This window comes from Euleptes europaea, chromosome 4 (assembly GCF_029931775.1).
Source record: "Euleptes europaea isolate rEulEur1 chromosome 4, rEulEur1.hap1, whole genome shotgun sequence".
NCBI classification, from domain to species: domain Eukaryota; kingdom Metazoa; phylum Chordata; class Lepidosauria; order Squamata; family Sphaerodactylidae; genus Euleptes; species Euleptes europaea.
This window is the reverse complement of record NC_079315.1, coordinates 21,129,438-21,145,168: the sequence shown is the minus strand read 5'-3', so window position 1 is coordinate 21,145,168 and position 15,731 is coordinate 21,129,438. Positions and strand designations below refer to the sequence as shown.

The following is a 15,731-nucleotide window of genomic DNA, read 5'->3' as shown; positions in this document are numbered from 1 at the left end:
CTGCTGTTTTTCGGATTTTAGTGTTTGTAATATATTTTGCTTATGTTTTTAATCAATTTTTCAACCGTAAGCCACCTTAGTTTCCCATTGTGAGCAAAAAAGTGGTCATATAATTAAACTAAACTCATATGGCTGTACATGATGGATGCATAGTATCCCTGTATCAAGGGCACTGCATAAGGTTAAGAGTGTCACACTAACGATGTGATGTTCTGATGGGTAAACTAAAGGACTGTGGACTGGACTCTAGGATAGTTAAGTGGATAGGGAACTGGTTGGAGAACTGCACTCAAAGATGAGTTGTCAATGGCATTTCATCTGAATGGAGAGAGGTGTCCAGTGGGGTGCCCGAGGGCTCGGTTCTGGGCCCGGTACTTTTCAATATTTTTATAAACTGTCTGGATGAGGATGTGGAGGGACTAATCATTAAATCTGCAGATGACACCAAATTGGGAGGAGCAGTGAACGCACCAGAAGATAGAAATAGAATTCAATGAGATCTGAACACCCTGGAAAAGTGGGTGGATGTGAACAAAATGCAATTCAACAAGGATAAGTGCCGAGTTCTACATCTGGGTAACAAAAATGAGGGACATACATACTGGATGGGGGAATACACTTCTGGGTAGCACTGCGTGTGAACACGATTTTAGGGTATGGGTGGACCGTAAGTTAAATATGAGCAGCCAGTATGATGCAGTGACCAAAAAAAAAGCTAATGCAACCTTGGGGTGTATCAACAGAGGCATAACATCCAAATCGCAAGATGTCATAGTTCTGCTGTACACTACATTGGTCAGGCTGCACCTGGAGTATTGTGTGCAGTTCTGGAGGCCTTACTTCAAAAAGGATGTGGACCGAATGGAGCGGGTGCAGAGGAGAGCTACGAGGATGATCAGGGGCCTGGAGACCAAGCCCTACGGGGAAAGGCTGAGGGGAATGTTTAGTCTGGAGAAGAGGAAGATGAAGGGGACATGATTGCTCTCTCTAAGTATTTGGACTAGTGACCCCCTTGGGAGGCAGAGACTGCAGCCCCTTTACCCTAAGACACACAGTAATCCTTTCCTCTTAAAAATCAATAAGTAATTTATTAAAAATGCAGACCTGCCATCTTTAATAAACCAATATTTCAAGCCCGTGCAAACATACTGGGCAGGTTTCCTACTACGCTCTATGCTAGCAGAGTGATCTCATACCCAAAATGTGCTGCATCATTAATTGTTCTGCTTATTATTAACTTAATTAATATGATTATTCTTGTGGCCATTCACCAACTAGGAATTCCCTCAACCCCATCTTCTTCTCTGCATTTATCCTTCCATTGGAAGGTTGAAAAAGAGTCATCGTTTTCCTCCGATGGGGTCTGTGCCACGGCAGCTCCTGTGGCTCGCAGAACAAAAAAGAAAACTGCCCTGCAGCTCCTTTCCTATCGCCCCCGCCACCAGCAACACATCCCTGCCTCTTGGAGATTCAGATCTCTGCCTGGCAGGACGCTCGCAGGTCTCCGGCCCCTCAGCAATGAAGGCTGCAATGTATGAAGCAGTATGAAAATGGTGAAACCTGTCAACTGAGAGGACAATCCTATGCACACACCAAGGGCAATGATGCTTCTATTGTGCCACCTTCGGCTCCCTGGGGGGAAAAAGATGATTCTCTGGCCTAAGGCTTTCCCACTGCTGGCTAAAGCTGTGGAACTGTAGTAGGGGAGTTATGAAGGAAGCTGGAAGATGCCCCACACAGAGAAGCAGTGGAACGTTCTCAAGTACATTTGATAGTTGTTACTGGTTTGCAAACTGACAGCCAATCAGAGCTATATGTCCTCTTCCCCACGACTCCTCTCTCCAGTGTGATTTCCCCCTTTCAGTCCTGATATTAACCACGTTTTCACATTACAAACCACAGTTAATGCAAAGTGTGTTTTCCTTACAATCGTAATTCCATGGAGATAGCAATATTAGTGAGCCAACGTAAGCCAGAGTGGTGTAGTGGTTAAGAGCAGTGGTTTGGCGCGGTGGACTCTGATCTGGAGAACCGGGTTTGATTCCCCACTCCTCCACATGAGTGGAAGAGGCTAATCTGGTGAACTGAATTTGTTTCCTCACTCCTACACATGAAGTCAGCTGAGTGACCTTGGGCTAGTCACACTCTCTCAACCCCACCTACCTCACAGGGTGTCTGTTGTGGGGAGGGGAAGGGAAGGTGATTGTAAGCCAGTTTGGGTTTTCCTTAAGTGGTAGGGAAAGTCGGCATATAAAAACCAATTCTTCTACTTCTTAGTATCTCGCAGCACAAACGTGCAAGAGTCCTGCAGCATCTTGAAGACCAACAAGGTTTTTAATAGGAGCCTAAGCTTTTGTTTGGTTTTTTTTTGTAAATGTACTTCATGCTATGGTTTTAACGGTTTACTAGAGAATCAGCACATTTAACATGATCAAAGCCAGGAAGGGAATGGGGCGGGGATGTTCTCCTGAAAGGAGTGCATGTGCTCATATAATCATAGAGTTGGAAGGGACCACCAGGGTCATCCAGTCAAACCCCCTGCACAATGCAGAAAATTAACAACTACCTCCCCCCCACCCCCAGTGACCCCTACTTCATCCCCAGAAGATGGCTAAGATGCCCTCCCTTTCATAATCTGCCTAAGGTCATAGAATCAGCATTGCTGACAGATGGACATCTAGCCTCTGCTTAAAAACCTCCAGGGAAGGAGAGCTTACCACCTCCTGTGGAAGCCTGTTCCACTGAGGAACTGCTCTAACTGTTAGAGAATTCTTCCTAATGTCTAGATGGACACTCTTTAGATTTAATTTCAACTCGTTGGTTCTGGTCTGACCTTCTGGGACAACAGAAAACAACTCGGCACCATCCTCTATATGACAGCCCTTCGAGTACTTGAAGATGGTTATCATATCCCCTCTCAGTCTTCTCCTCTTCAGGCTAAACATACCCAGCTCCTTCAACCTTTCCTCATAGGACTTGGTCTCCAGACCCTCACCATCTTTGTTGCCCTTCTCTGGACACGTTCCAGCTTGTCTACATCCTTCTTAAATTCCAAAGCTGCTTCCTGGCTTGCGAACAATGGCTTGCAAGGAGCCAACTTAACTGTTATACCAGGCTACCATGGCCTAAATAGCACCTGCTCTAAGCGCAGCTACACCTGCATGGTGATGGTTTCCAACTGTACGTATGAAATACAGCTAAGAATTCTATGCCACCCACTAGCAACAACCACATTGCCATTAGTTCACAGATGACGTGCACGCTTGATGCTCCTTATGATACCGGTTGGATCACGCAGAGCGAGTTACAAATTGGCAGCGTTCACAAGCTAGTCAAAGGCAAACAGGGACAAACGCAGACTTCTTTGGATGTGGGGGCGGTGCATCTTCTCAGGGTAAACAACACAAATGGGTCATTTATGCCTATCACCACTTCTATTTGGCTAGCTAAAGAGGAGGCAGCGCAGCCCATGGGATTCAAAGACCACATGGGGGTCTTTCTGCAAACCTTGCCAAAGTTCTCAGAGCTTTGTACTTTACGCTCGGATGAGCTGATAAAGACTTTAAGAATTCACTGCAAAGCTTATAAAATATGCAATAATCTCTTCAGAATCTGTAAAGGCTGCAGACCTCCAAAATCCTTGAACTGGGACATATATGTTAAGGACTTTAACGTGCCACTCTAATCGGGAAAGTGACTATGTAAAAACAGCACAGCAAAATGCAGTGCTTATATTCTTCCAGTGATTTCCTACACAGACGTACGCAGTTTACAAATTACAATAAAATCAAATCAAACTCCCTATTTGATTTCCTATGAATGATACATATGTAATACCATCAAGTCTCAACCAACTTGCTAGAAACATGCTTTAAAGCAAAGTGAGAAGTAGCCCCCTTCCCCAGGTCTACAAAATAATTTAACAAAATTCAGACAAATGTATTCATCAAGAGCCCCCAAGGCCTGGAGGAGGTACAAGTGTTGAAAAATGGGTACTTAATTCCCAGCTGTAAACAAGTGCTTCAGTTGTAGTGCTTTCACTTTCTGCATGTTGTTCCCCAAGGCTTCTCCTTTTCTAATGATAAAAGGTAAGGTAAAGGTCCCCTGTGCAAGCACCGGGTCATTCCTGACCCATGGGGGTGACGTCACATCCCAACGTTTTCTAGGCAGACTTTTATTTATGGGGTGGTTTGCCAGTGCCTTCCCCAGTCATTTACACTTTACCCCCAGCAAGCTGGGTACTCATTTTACCGACCTCGGAAGGATGGAAGGCCGAGTCAACCTTGAGCCGGCTACCTGAAACCAACTTCCGTTGGGATCGAACTCAGGTCGTGAGCAGAGCTTGGACTGCAGGACTGCAGCTTACCAATCTGTGCCACGGGGCACTTCTAATGAGTCCTACATGTGTTAGTATAAATTTAATGATATCCTCGATCTCAGCCTTACTTTCTCTCATCCTGCCCTGGCAGTCTGCCAGTTCACCCAAAGACCTGATAGCTGCCTGGGAAACAATTGCTGTTCTGCATGGGGGGGTGGGGGCGGGTAATGGAATCCAGCATTCTTCCACAAGATTCTCCATTTCATTTTCTGTGGTTCATTTTCTTTCACATTTTAAGAATTATTTAGATACCCCAATAGTTTGTACAAAACTAGACAGATGACAATTGCTTGCTAGCTATTTGTAAACTGATGCTGTTATGGTAGCTTCTGTTTTTGTATTAATATTACATTTAATTAAAAAAAAATTTTTTAAGGCAAGTGAGAAGCAGAGGTGGTTTGCCATTGCGTTCCTCTGCATCATCTTCCTTGATCGTCTCCCATCCGACTACTGACCCTGCTTAGCTTCCAAGATCTGAAGAGATGGGGTAGGTTACACCATGCTGCCTTCTTTCCCCCTATGAATGCTATAGTGAACCTATCTGGAATTACATTGATGCTCAACTTTCTGAAGATTCTGTAGGATAGTTCACACAATAGTTCACACTTAGGACTGCACTGTTAGAATCTTCTTGTACCTGAGATGATTACTTCCGAAAAGGAGGCATGAAGACAATGTTTCTAAAATAAATTAACGTTAATAACAGAATGCAATGAAAGAGGTGTTAAAAACTCTCAAAACTGGGAACACGCGGTAAAGGGGAAACAATGGACTGGATCTGGCGAAGGTTACTTCTGCACAGCAGAGATTCTCCATTGTGCCACTGTGAATACAGGCACAGTCAAAGAAGCAAGAGAGGGTCCACATAGGCGAATTCTTTCCTTAGTCATCCCCAGCAGTCACCATTCCCCCCCCCCCATGTGGTGCTACCAGAGGGCTTAAAAAAAAATCAGTGGTTGCTATATCACTGCAACACACTGCATACATAGTGGAGGCGTAAAGCTCTGGAAAAAACTTGGAAAATTTTTGAATGTTTGGGGAGGGGGATTTGTTTCCGGTGGACTTTTTTCAGTTTTTTCCAACAGAACATTTTGGAGTACACTGGGGAAAAAACCCTATAAAATAAAAAACAAACTCCTATAAAATATTTTCTCTTTTAGAATGAGTAAAACGCTTCATAAGGTAAAGTTTTCCAATCCAAAATGCAAAGCATGAGAAAGCAATGAGGCTGTTTTCAATGGTTCCAAAGAAAAAACTGGGAAATTCGGGGGAGCCCTGAAAAAACACACACTCTATAATATAGACAGACAATATTTTCAAGATTTGTTTCTGCTTAAATGCAATTAATTTGGACAACAATTAACATACTGTCATGTGTTTAAAGACTAAAGGTGGTGAAAAAACAGTGTTGCTTACCTGTAACTGTTGTTTGTTGAGTGGTCTTCTGTGCAGGCACACATGGGACTGCGCAGGCGCAGGCCAACCACGGAGAATATTAAAAAGCTTCTGGAAGAGTCGTCTCCCTAGGAGCGCTCCCCTCCCCTCATCTGTGACCAAGCCTTAATGGCTTTTCCCGCCCAAGAGTCACATGACCGGGGGGTGGGGAGCACTTTTCCCTCTGTTCTCCAATCACCACTGCGGGGAGTACACTCTTTTACGGTTGCAGCCCACAGCGGGGAAGAGGAGGGATGTGTACCTGCACAGAAGACCACTCAACGAACAACAGTTACAGGTAAGCAACAGTTTTTCGTTTTCGTGGCTTCTGTGCAGTCCAACATGGGAGAATAGCAAGCTCACTTACTGTGGAGGTGTGTGTGTGAAGGTCAACGAAATAACGTGTTCAACACTACTTTCCCCACAGCTGCATCGGCTCTTGAGTCCACGCCCGCTGCATAATGCTGAATGAAGGTCATAGGTGTGGACCACGTAGCAGCTTTGTAGATCTCAGTGATGTCACCTGTTGAAGCGAAAGCTGCTGACTCTGCTTGAGCACTTGTGGAATGTGCGTGCAGATGGAGAGGGCAATCTACCCCTGCTGACTGATACGCCAATCTAATAGCAGAAACTACCCATCATGAAAGGGTCTGTGTGGACACTACCTTCCCTTTATTAGGGCCGCTAAAACAAATAAACAGATTGTTATCCCATCTGAAAGGTCTCGTTCTTTCAAAATAAAAAAGCAGTGCCCTGCGCACATCAAGCGAATGGAGTTGTCTCTCGGCCGGAGAATCTGGGTTCGGAAAAAATACAGGTAAGGTGATATCCTGTGACAGATGGAACTTAGACACTACCTTAGGAAGGTATGTCAGACTAGGCCGAAGGACCACTCTATTGGGAAAAACTTAGTGAAGGGAGGATCCACTCTAAGGGCCCTGAGTTCACTAACCCTCCTAGCCAAGGTGATGGCTACTAGGAATGCCGTCTTGTAGGACACAGGGGAAAGGTCACCCGAAACTTTAAGGTCCTTTAAAGACAAAAGGTAATCAAAAACAACAGACAAAGTACACCTTTGTGGTTGCAACCCCTTTCCCACAGCCCAGTTGGAGAACCTTGTCCACTTAAGTGCATAAGCTCTTCTGGTAGATGGCTTATGTGAGGAGAGTAGGATGTGGGCTACTCTATCCGACCATGCAGTCACCCCCTGATCTTCCACACCACCAGGTGCAGCGAGGAGGGATCGTGGTGTAGTACCTGGCCCCTGGTTAACAGGTATGGGGAAAACGGTAACTTGATGTAATTGCAATGGGTCATGCTCCAGAAGGTGGCGAACCACGGCCTCTTTGGCCAGAATGCCAAATTACTAAAATCATGTGTGCTAAAATCATGTGTGCTCTGTCCTGGAGAGCCTTCCCCACTACCCTGTGGATTAAAGGGACGGGTGGGAAAGCATACAGCAGCCTCCCTGTCCAGGAAATCTGAAAAGCGTCCCCTAGGGACCTGGCTTCCGTCGCTGCTCTTGAGCAAAACAGTTGGCAACTTGCATTTTTGCTTGAAGCGAAGAGATCTACCTCTGGCCAACCTCATTTTTGGAAAATAGGGTGCAAAAAATGTAAGGGGATGGACCACTCGTGGTCCTCGGACATGTCCCTGCTTAGGGCATCTGCAGTGACATTGGAACACCCGGCGACATGAATGGCTGAGAGGGACACCTGGTGCTTGATTGCCCATTCCCATATAAGGGTAGCCTCTCGGCAAAGAGGCTTTGCCCCCTGCTGGGGGTTGGGCTGGTAGCACATCTGGGATTGTTGCTGTTGGTAACCCCAAGACTGGCTTCTGTTAAATCTGCCAGGGTAGTAGGACTGAGGCTGCTTGTTATAGGGCCGAGGTTTGTATGTAGGGCCAGGGTGATGAGTAACACCTAAGGATTTAGCCTTCTGCTTTCTTAGGTTGTGTAACACCTTGTCCGTCTGTTCGCAGAAGAGGGCCTTTGAATCAAAAGGCATATCCTCAATTCTGGCCCTAACATCTGGAGTAAGAGAGGATGCTCGCAGCCAGGAGTGGCGCCTGAGCACAACGCTCGAAGCAATGGCACTGCCAGAACAGTCAGCCATATGCCTAGAGGCGGCTATTTGTTTTTTCCCCAGCCTTTGGCCTTCCAGCTGAATAGACTTCAAGAGAGATCTTTTGTCATCGGATAGTGAGTCTAAAACTTCAGAGGCTCTATCCCATAGGGAAATCTGGTAACGCCCCATGAGGGCCCCAAAATTTGCTATGCGTATTCCTAGGGCAGCCGAGGAATAAAGCTTCCACCCTAGGCCGTCTAGTTTACGCCCCTCCTTGTCAAGAGGGGCGGAGTGGGAGCCAGATTTATATTTTGCTGCTAAGACCTCAGTAATTATGGAATTAGGTGGTGGGTGTTTGTATAGGAATTGAAATTGCTCCTCATCAATTTTATATAGGTTCTCAATTTTTTTGATGGAAGCCACCACAGAGGCAGGCTTATGCCAGCAGGCCATAGCTACGTCTTTGATGCCCTAAACCATGGGCAACTTTGCTGGGCCCGCATCCTGGCTAAAGAGCACCCCCATAATGGGGTCAGAGGGTCTGGGGTCAGACTGTATAGTCATCAACCCCAAAGTCTTCGCCATATGGAGCAGGAGCTCCGAGAAAACCTTAAGGTCCTCAGTAGGAGATATTGGTGTGGGATTGCCCACCATATCGTCGGGGGAGGGAAGGGAAGTGTCCTTGGAACACTCTTCTGACCCGCAGTCCTCGTCAGCGTCCTCGTCGTCGAGGACTTGCCTGGATGCCGATGCCCCAGCCTGTATATCGCCAGAGGCTCTTGACGTCAAAGGGATGTCAGCATCGAGTTCAGCCCCGGAACGCAGCTGGTCTCCTTGGTGCCACCGAGGTTCGACGTCGAACAGCGACGGAGGAGCCTGCGTTTTCTTGCCCGACTGCCTGGATGCCTCTCTGGAGTGGAGGTAGTCGGCGTCGACACGACGTTGATGGTCGCCGTAGGCGTACGGGTGGCCTCCGTAGGGGAATGGCGGATACCAGGGTGGAGGGCAGAAACCCCAAGGGCCCCAATCTTGGAACTGGGGGTAGTGCTCCGCTCCGCGGAAACCCCTGGCTTGTATGTCCTCCGGGTCAGATACGAGGACCTCTGGAACTTCAATGACGTCTTCCTCCGAAGATGAAAAATCAACCTCCAACCCCACTGGCGGGGGGGTATGGGGACGCCTTAAGACAGGTGCTACTGCACTCTGCAGGCGATTGTGAGGGCTATGGCCCGTCACTCGGCGACACGGACTCCCGACCCAAAGTCGCTTGCAGGCAAGGGGAAATCGACCTCCTTCTGGGAGACTTTGAGCCTCTCCTGGATGGCGCTCGATGTCTAGGCGATGAAGCCGCTGACGCTGATACGCGGTGTGTTGGTGAATGCGAGGCCGCTCGCTTCTTTACCTCAGTCGACGTCAGAGTCGGAGTCGACAATGGGGCCGCCGACGCAGAAGTTGTCGGCACTGAGCGCTCGGAGTCGTCGCCATTGGAGCCCATGCGCTTCATCTTAGGGGAAGATACATGCTTCTTCTTCTCCTTGTGCTTCTTAGCGGGAGGCTCTGACAGCGTCCTGGATTCCTCTGGGGTTTCCTTTGATTGTTTAGAAGACGTGGAAGGAGCCTCTAAAGATTTAGCCCCCTCCAGACGGAAAACTTTTTCATACAAGGCCGCCTTAAGCTTCTTAGCACGATCCAGGCGGCACTTGTGAGTAAATAAGGAGCAGGCTCTACACGAGGCTACGATGTGGCCCTCGCCTAAGCACAAAAGGCAGTCATGGTGCTCGTCAGACAAGGCCATCTTCATGCCGCAGGTGTGACACTTCTTGAAAAGCGCCATGTCCATTTAATATTAAACAAGAAACTCTTCTGAAAGGTCCTTCCCAGAAAAAAACGGTAAGAGGCAAAGAAATCGACAAGTCCACTTTACGTCAGTAACCGCAAGGAAAAACCTCGAATTCGCTGTTCTCTCCACGGCGGCAGAATGAGAACTGAGGGAAGAGTGCTCCCCACCCCCCGGTCATGTGACTCCTGGGTGGGAAAAGCCATTAAGGCTTGGTCATAGACAGGGGGAGGGGAGCGCTCCTAGGGAGACGACTCTTCCAGAAGCTTTTTAATCTTCTCCGTTCTCCGTGGTTGGCCTGCGCCTGCGCAGTCCCATGTGGGACTGCACAGAAGCGGAGGCGAGCGAAGCCAAGGGATGAGATGACTTACGCATCGATCGACGCCGAGGAGAAACCGACAGAGATCGGCATCGAAGGAACTTCGGAGATCTCGATGGTGATCGGCGCCGAGGTGACCTAGAGGGAGTCGCGTGGCGCGAAGAGCCGCGGCCATCTTGGGAGCCCGGGGTGACGAGTTTTCCCGGGCGAACGACCACAGACGAGGGTTGCTTACCCCGCTTGTATTTCTTTGGTGCAGGCCCCACATCGGATTGGGGCTTACCGGTGGAAGGACCGGGTTCAGCGGATTTGCCTCGTGGACGAAGAGACTCCTTATAGAGGTGGGAGAGGAGATGAGTCGACCGGACTCTCAAGGCCTTGTTGGTGAGTTTGGCACAACATTTGCATGATGCCGGAATATGGCCTTCTCCCAGACAAAGGAGGCAATCGCTGTGCGGATCATTCTTTGCCATTTTGGCACCGCAAGAAGAACAATTCTTGAAAAGAGGATTCTTTTTGGAATCCATTGCTAGAACAAAGGCTAACACGTTCTCTCTCCGTGGCGGCAGAAAAAGAACTAGAGGGAAGAGTGCTCCCTCCCCCTTGGGTCATGTGACCGAGGGGCGGGAAGACTGCATGCCCGAAGTGGAGGGGGAGCACTCTCCTTAGAATTTGCTAGAAGCTAACAAATCTTATCCATGGCTGGCCTGCGCCTGCGCAGTCCCAATGTGTGCCTGCATAGAAGCCACACAGATGAACCACTGTTTTAGTAGAATCTTCCATTGATATGAAACCTTGGAATCATAGAGAATCATAGAGTTGGAAGGGGCCATATGGGCCATCTAGTACAACCCCCTTCATACACTGGAAACTAGACTTACCTGACTCTGAATATTTATAAGCTTCTTGTAATGTTTCTGGAGAGAAAAACCTCCTGAGGACTGTGCGAAGGCACCTCTGATCCCAGGCATCCGTAACTCGCCCGCCATATGTAATTTCACCTGCAACATTATTTTTGTAGGTTATAATTTCATCTTCTTGTTTTAACACATGACATAGTCTTAGCTGTCATCTTCTCTAAAGTGTCTATATTTGCATTGTTGAAAAATGATTAATAAAACACTATGTACCACACATCTAAATCCTATCTAAACTGAGTAATACAAGTAATGGAAATACAAGGCTACCAAGCAAATTGTACACATCATTAAATGGCTAATTTTAACATGCAATTATTGAAGCCCTGAACTTTAACCGGTATACTGCCTGCCTAATTAATGAATGGCATGCACAATTTGCTGTTTAATAGGGGGGAAAGTACATGTGCAAATAGGCAAACTTGTTTTGAATGTGGAAGCCATGGCCATTGTGATAGTGCACATTCTTTTCTTTAGTAGAAAAGGGCAAGAGTCCAGTAGCACCTTAAAGACTAACAAAAATATTTTCTGGTAGGGTATGAGCTTTCGTGAGCCACAGCTCACTTCTTCAGATATCTGAAGAAGTGAGCTGTGGCTCACGAAAGCTCATACCCTACCAGAAAATATTTTTGTTAGTCTTTAAGGTGCTACTGGACTCTTGCCCTTTTCTACTACTGCAGACAGACTAACACGGCTACCCACTGTGAATTCTTTTCTTTGTAACTGAATTTTGTCCAATAAGAGGCGTCACTTGACCGTCGGTTTATGCACAGTTCAACAAAGAATGGATCAGAACCAGGCCGCCATTAATGATTTATGAGAACATTTAAGGGTTCTAAGCACAGATAAAGGAATGAATGCGACAGATGATGCCAAAATAGGTTCTTCACAATGACTTCAGAGTTCCATTTCAGGTAGTACCCCAACTTACTAGCATCTGGCCAGGTACTGTGATAGTTCTGGCTTCTTTCTAGATGTGCAAAGCTGAGCATGCTACAAGACCTTCAAGGCATCGTGAGTTTTATGATGCTAATCTGGTGAACTGGATTTGTTTCCCTACTCCTACACACCAAACCAGCTGGGTGACCTTGGGCAAGTTACAGCTCTGATAGAGCTCTCTCAGCCCCACCCACCTCACAGGGTGTCTGTTGTGGGGTGGGGAAGGGAAGGTGATTGTAAGCCAGTTTGAGTCTCCTTTAAGTGGTACAGAAAGACGGCATATAAAAACCAACTCTTCTTCTTCTCCCACCCTGCATCATAGCAGTCCTGCTCATAGATGAACAAAACAAATAAGAATACTTTGAATGACAGAGGTGAAACAATACATTCTGCCTAGAGAGACAGTGGCCTTATATCCCTTGTTATGGATTTCACAGCCTGGGTATTTCCATCTCTTTTGGTCACTATACAGTTATTGTAATGCTACCTTTAAAACATTACCTTTCACAACAAAACAGGAGTACATTGAAGCAAGTTCACTGATCTGCAAAAACATACATTTTATAGTTGAAAAAAAGACCATAACTAACCTAAGCTGGTTACCGATGCTTAATTGAACCGGGGCTATCTCATCTGCTGCCACTCGCTGTTTTTAAACAGTTTAGAGTTAGATTTTAATTACTGAATCTGTTTTAATTGTACGTTTTTGACATTTATTGTAGATTAGCTTGGTTGCTGTTCTGTTGTCATTTTTCCCCTTGTCGTAAGCTATCCTGAGGGCCTACTGTGCTATGTGGTGGGGAAAGAAATATAGCTAATTAACTTAATAAGCAAATAAATAAAGTAAATATATTTGGATCTATGCAGCTAGCTGGACAGAGCAATCTCCATGAGGCTGATGCCGGAGCAAAATAAATTAGCTATAAACAAGTGTTTAATAGACATGGGCGAATGAACAAATCTTTACAACTCATACTGACAGAGTACTTTCAGCTGCAATTTGTGCCCACTGAACAGCCTTCACTTAGCAAGCAACCTTGAACATGCTTGTGTTCATCTTCAAGGAATTTTAATCTTCAGCTTGGTAGAACACAGAGCTGAATAATGGGGAATTCTTGGCCTATTACAACAGAGGGAGATGTTTTATGGCTTATCTCTAAGGTGAATATGTAAATTGCTTAGGATAGTAACTAAGCCCCAATGGGGCACAATACATATACTAGCACAGTGCCCTTCCAACACTACACTGGTAAAAATCTGAGTCAAAAATGGGTAGCGCTGGGGATGTTCCAGGTAGGGCTGTCGATTCGGTTTGGCCCGAACCGAAAAACAGCCGAATTTCCCGATTCGGCGGTTTTTAGTTCAGGACGAACCGAACTAAAAAAACCGGGGGAGCCGAATTCAGCAAGTTCACGAGTTCACGAATAAATTCGGCAAATTCGGGGCGCAGCAGCATAACCGTCAGTAAGCAGCATTCTCCCCTGGCCAATCGGTGGCCAAGCTGGGTCTTCTTCTGGCCAATCAGTCAGGATTGAGTACTGGAGGAATCAGCTGCTGCGAGGCCCGGCCGAGGAGAGAAAGAGAGAGAAATCCTCATGGGAGGGTGCGTGTGCACATTTGCTCCTTTCCGTGGCTGCAGGGGGCGCATTTTTGGGGGTAGAGACCCCAAACTTTCAGCGGAGCTTCAGACGAGCCTTCTTAAGAGACCCCAAGATTTGTAAACATTGGGTCAGGGGGTCCCGAGATATGGGCTCCACCCCTTTTCCCTTCCCCTTTTCCATTTCTGCGGCTGCAGGGGGCGCTTTTTTGGGGGTGCAGCCCCCAAACATTCAGCATAGCTTCAGACAAGCCTTCTTATGAGACCGCCCAAGTTTTGTAAAGATGGGTTCAGTGGGGGCAGAAATATGGGCTCCCCCCTTTTCTCTTTCCGTGGCTGCAGGGGGCGCATTTTTGGGGTGCAGCCCCCAAACATTCAGCATAGCTTTAGACGAGCTTTCTTAAGAGACCCCCCAAGTTTTGTAAACATTGGGTCAGGGGGTCCCGAGATATGGGCTTTCCCCTTTTCCCTATTGTTATGAATGGATCATCCGATCCTATATGCATCTCCAGAGCGGCAAATCCAAGGCAAAACCTCCCGTGCTTAAATAGAATCGTATTGGATTACCCAGTCCTCCCAGCCCCTCCTGATGGAACAGAAGACAGCCACAGTAAGACCCCTTTGGGGGCTTTAATCTATAATTTTTCTCCTGTGTGTGTGTGGGGGGGAAGCAGAGTCTGTGTGTGTGTGGGGAGGGAGCAGTTTCTGTGGGTGGGTGGGGGAAGCCAAAGGGGGCTTTCGCCCGTTCTGCCTGGGGTGTGTGTGCCCCCTCGAGTCTCTCTCTCCCTGGTTTGAGGGGGGGCTTCAGTTGTGTGTCCTCAGGTTTTCCCTCATTCATAAGATTGGTTAGGTCTATTTTGATGCTTGCTCAAAACTGGTTTTCAAATGGTGACTTAAAGAATGCATTTGCCTGGTCCCGAGTCCGATGCAAAAGGGGAAATTCCACCCCCTCCTGCTCATTATGCATAGCTAGCTGCCTCTGTCCCTTTCCATGGTTTACAAACTCACAGGTGTCAGGTGTTGCTTTGCATGGTTGCAAACGTGTTGCTTTGCATGGTTGTGTTGCTTTGCAAACTTCTTCGCACCTGCCCCGCCCTTGCTCCCCGCAGCTCGGCTGTTTGTCAGGGCTGGGAGCTTTGTGCGTGGGCGGCAAGCTCTGCTCAGAGATGCACATTAAGGGTGGGGGGACCCCTTTCGGGGCCCATATCTCAGCCCCCCCTGACCCAATATTTACAAAACTTGGGGGGTCTTGAAAGGGTCCTTTGAAGCTCTGCTGAAAGTTTGGGACCTCTACCCCAAAAATACCCCCTGGAGCCACGGAAAGGCGCGGTTGTGTTTTTAATGGCTTTATTCGGCCAAATTTTTTTACCGAACTTTGAATTCACGCCGAATTGCACGGACCTGAAGCAGGGGAGTTCGGACTTCGGCATATCCCGAATTCAGATGGGCCGAATTCGGCCGAATCTGAACTATACCGAATTTTTTTTTTCAACAGCCCTAGTTCCAGGGGAGGAAAGGGATCAGTATGTATCCTAAGCCTGCTTAGCCAACATCGCACCTCAGTGCTGTCGTAACATTATGACAGTGAAAATGCTGTTATAAGTATTTCATTTTGCCATCAAGTCACATCTGACTTATGGAGACCCCTGGTGAGGGGAGGGGCTGTGGCTCAATAGTAGAGAATCGGCTTGGCATGCAAAGGGTCTCAGGTTCAATTCCCGCCATCTCTAGTTAAAGGGACTAGGCAAGTAGGTGATGTGAAAGACCTCTGCATGAGACCCTGGAGAGCTGCTGCTGGTCTGAGTAGACAATACTGACTTTGATGGACCAAGGGTCTGATTCAGTATAAGGCAGCTTCATGTGTGTTCTTCATGTGTTCATGTGAGGATTCCAAGGGAACATGTTCAAAGGTGGTTTGCCATTGCCTGCCTCCATGTCACGACCATAAGGCTGTGTGTATAAAGTATATATAAAACTTAAATGAATTCCGTGTTTAGACTTGGGTCCCCATCCCGAAGACATCTCATTATGTATATGCAAAAATTCAAATATATTCCAAAATACAGAAAGATATGAAATATGGACAACTTCTGGTCCCAAGCAGTCCGGATAAGGGATACTCAACCTGTATATGCATATAGGTTTGCATGCATAGAACAAGCAGATAAACAGCATTGCACTTACTGTTGTTCGTCAATGGATCTTCTATGCAGGCACACATGGCCAGCCTGCGCATGTGCA

General features: G+C 47.1%; 1 protein-coding gene across 1 annotated transcript in view; it reads right to left on the bottom strand.

The window, feature by feature from the left end:
• DNAH6 (dynein axonemal heavy chain 6) overlaps nucleotides 1-15,731 on the bottom strand; it is a 258,559-nt gene that overhangs the window by 39,077 nt on the left and 203,751 nt on the right. Inside the window, exon 62 of the mRNA XM_056849234.1 lies at nucleotides 10,919-11,038. Within this exon, the coding sequence (XP_056705212.1) occupies nucleotides 10,919-11,038 (120 nt within the window). The remainder of the gene's footprint in view (nucleotides 1-10,918; nucleotides 11,039-15,731) is intronic.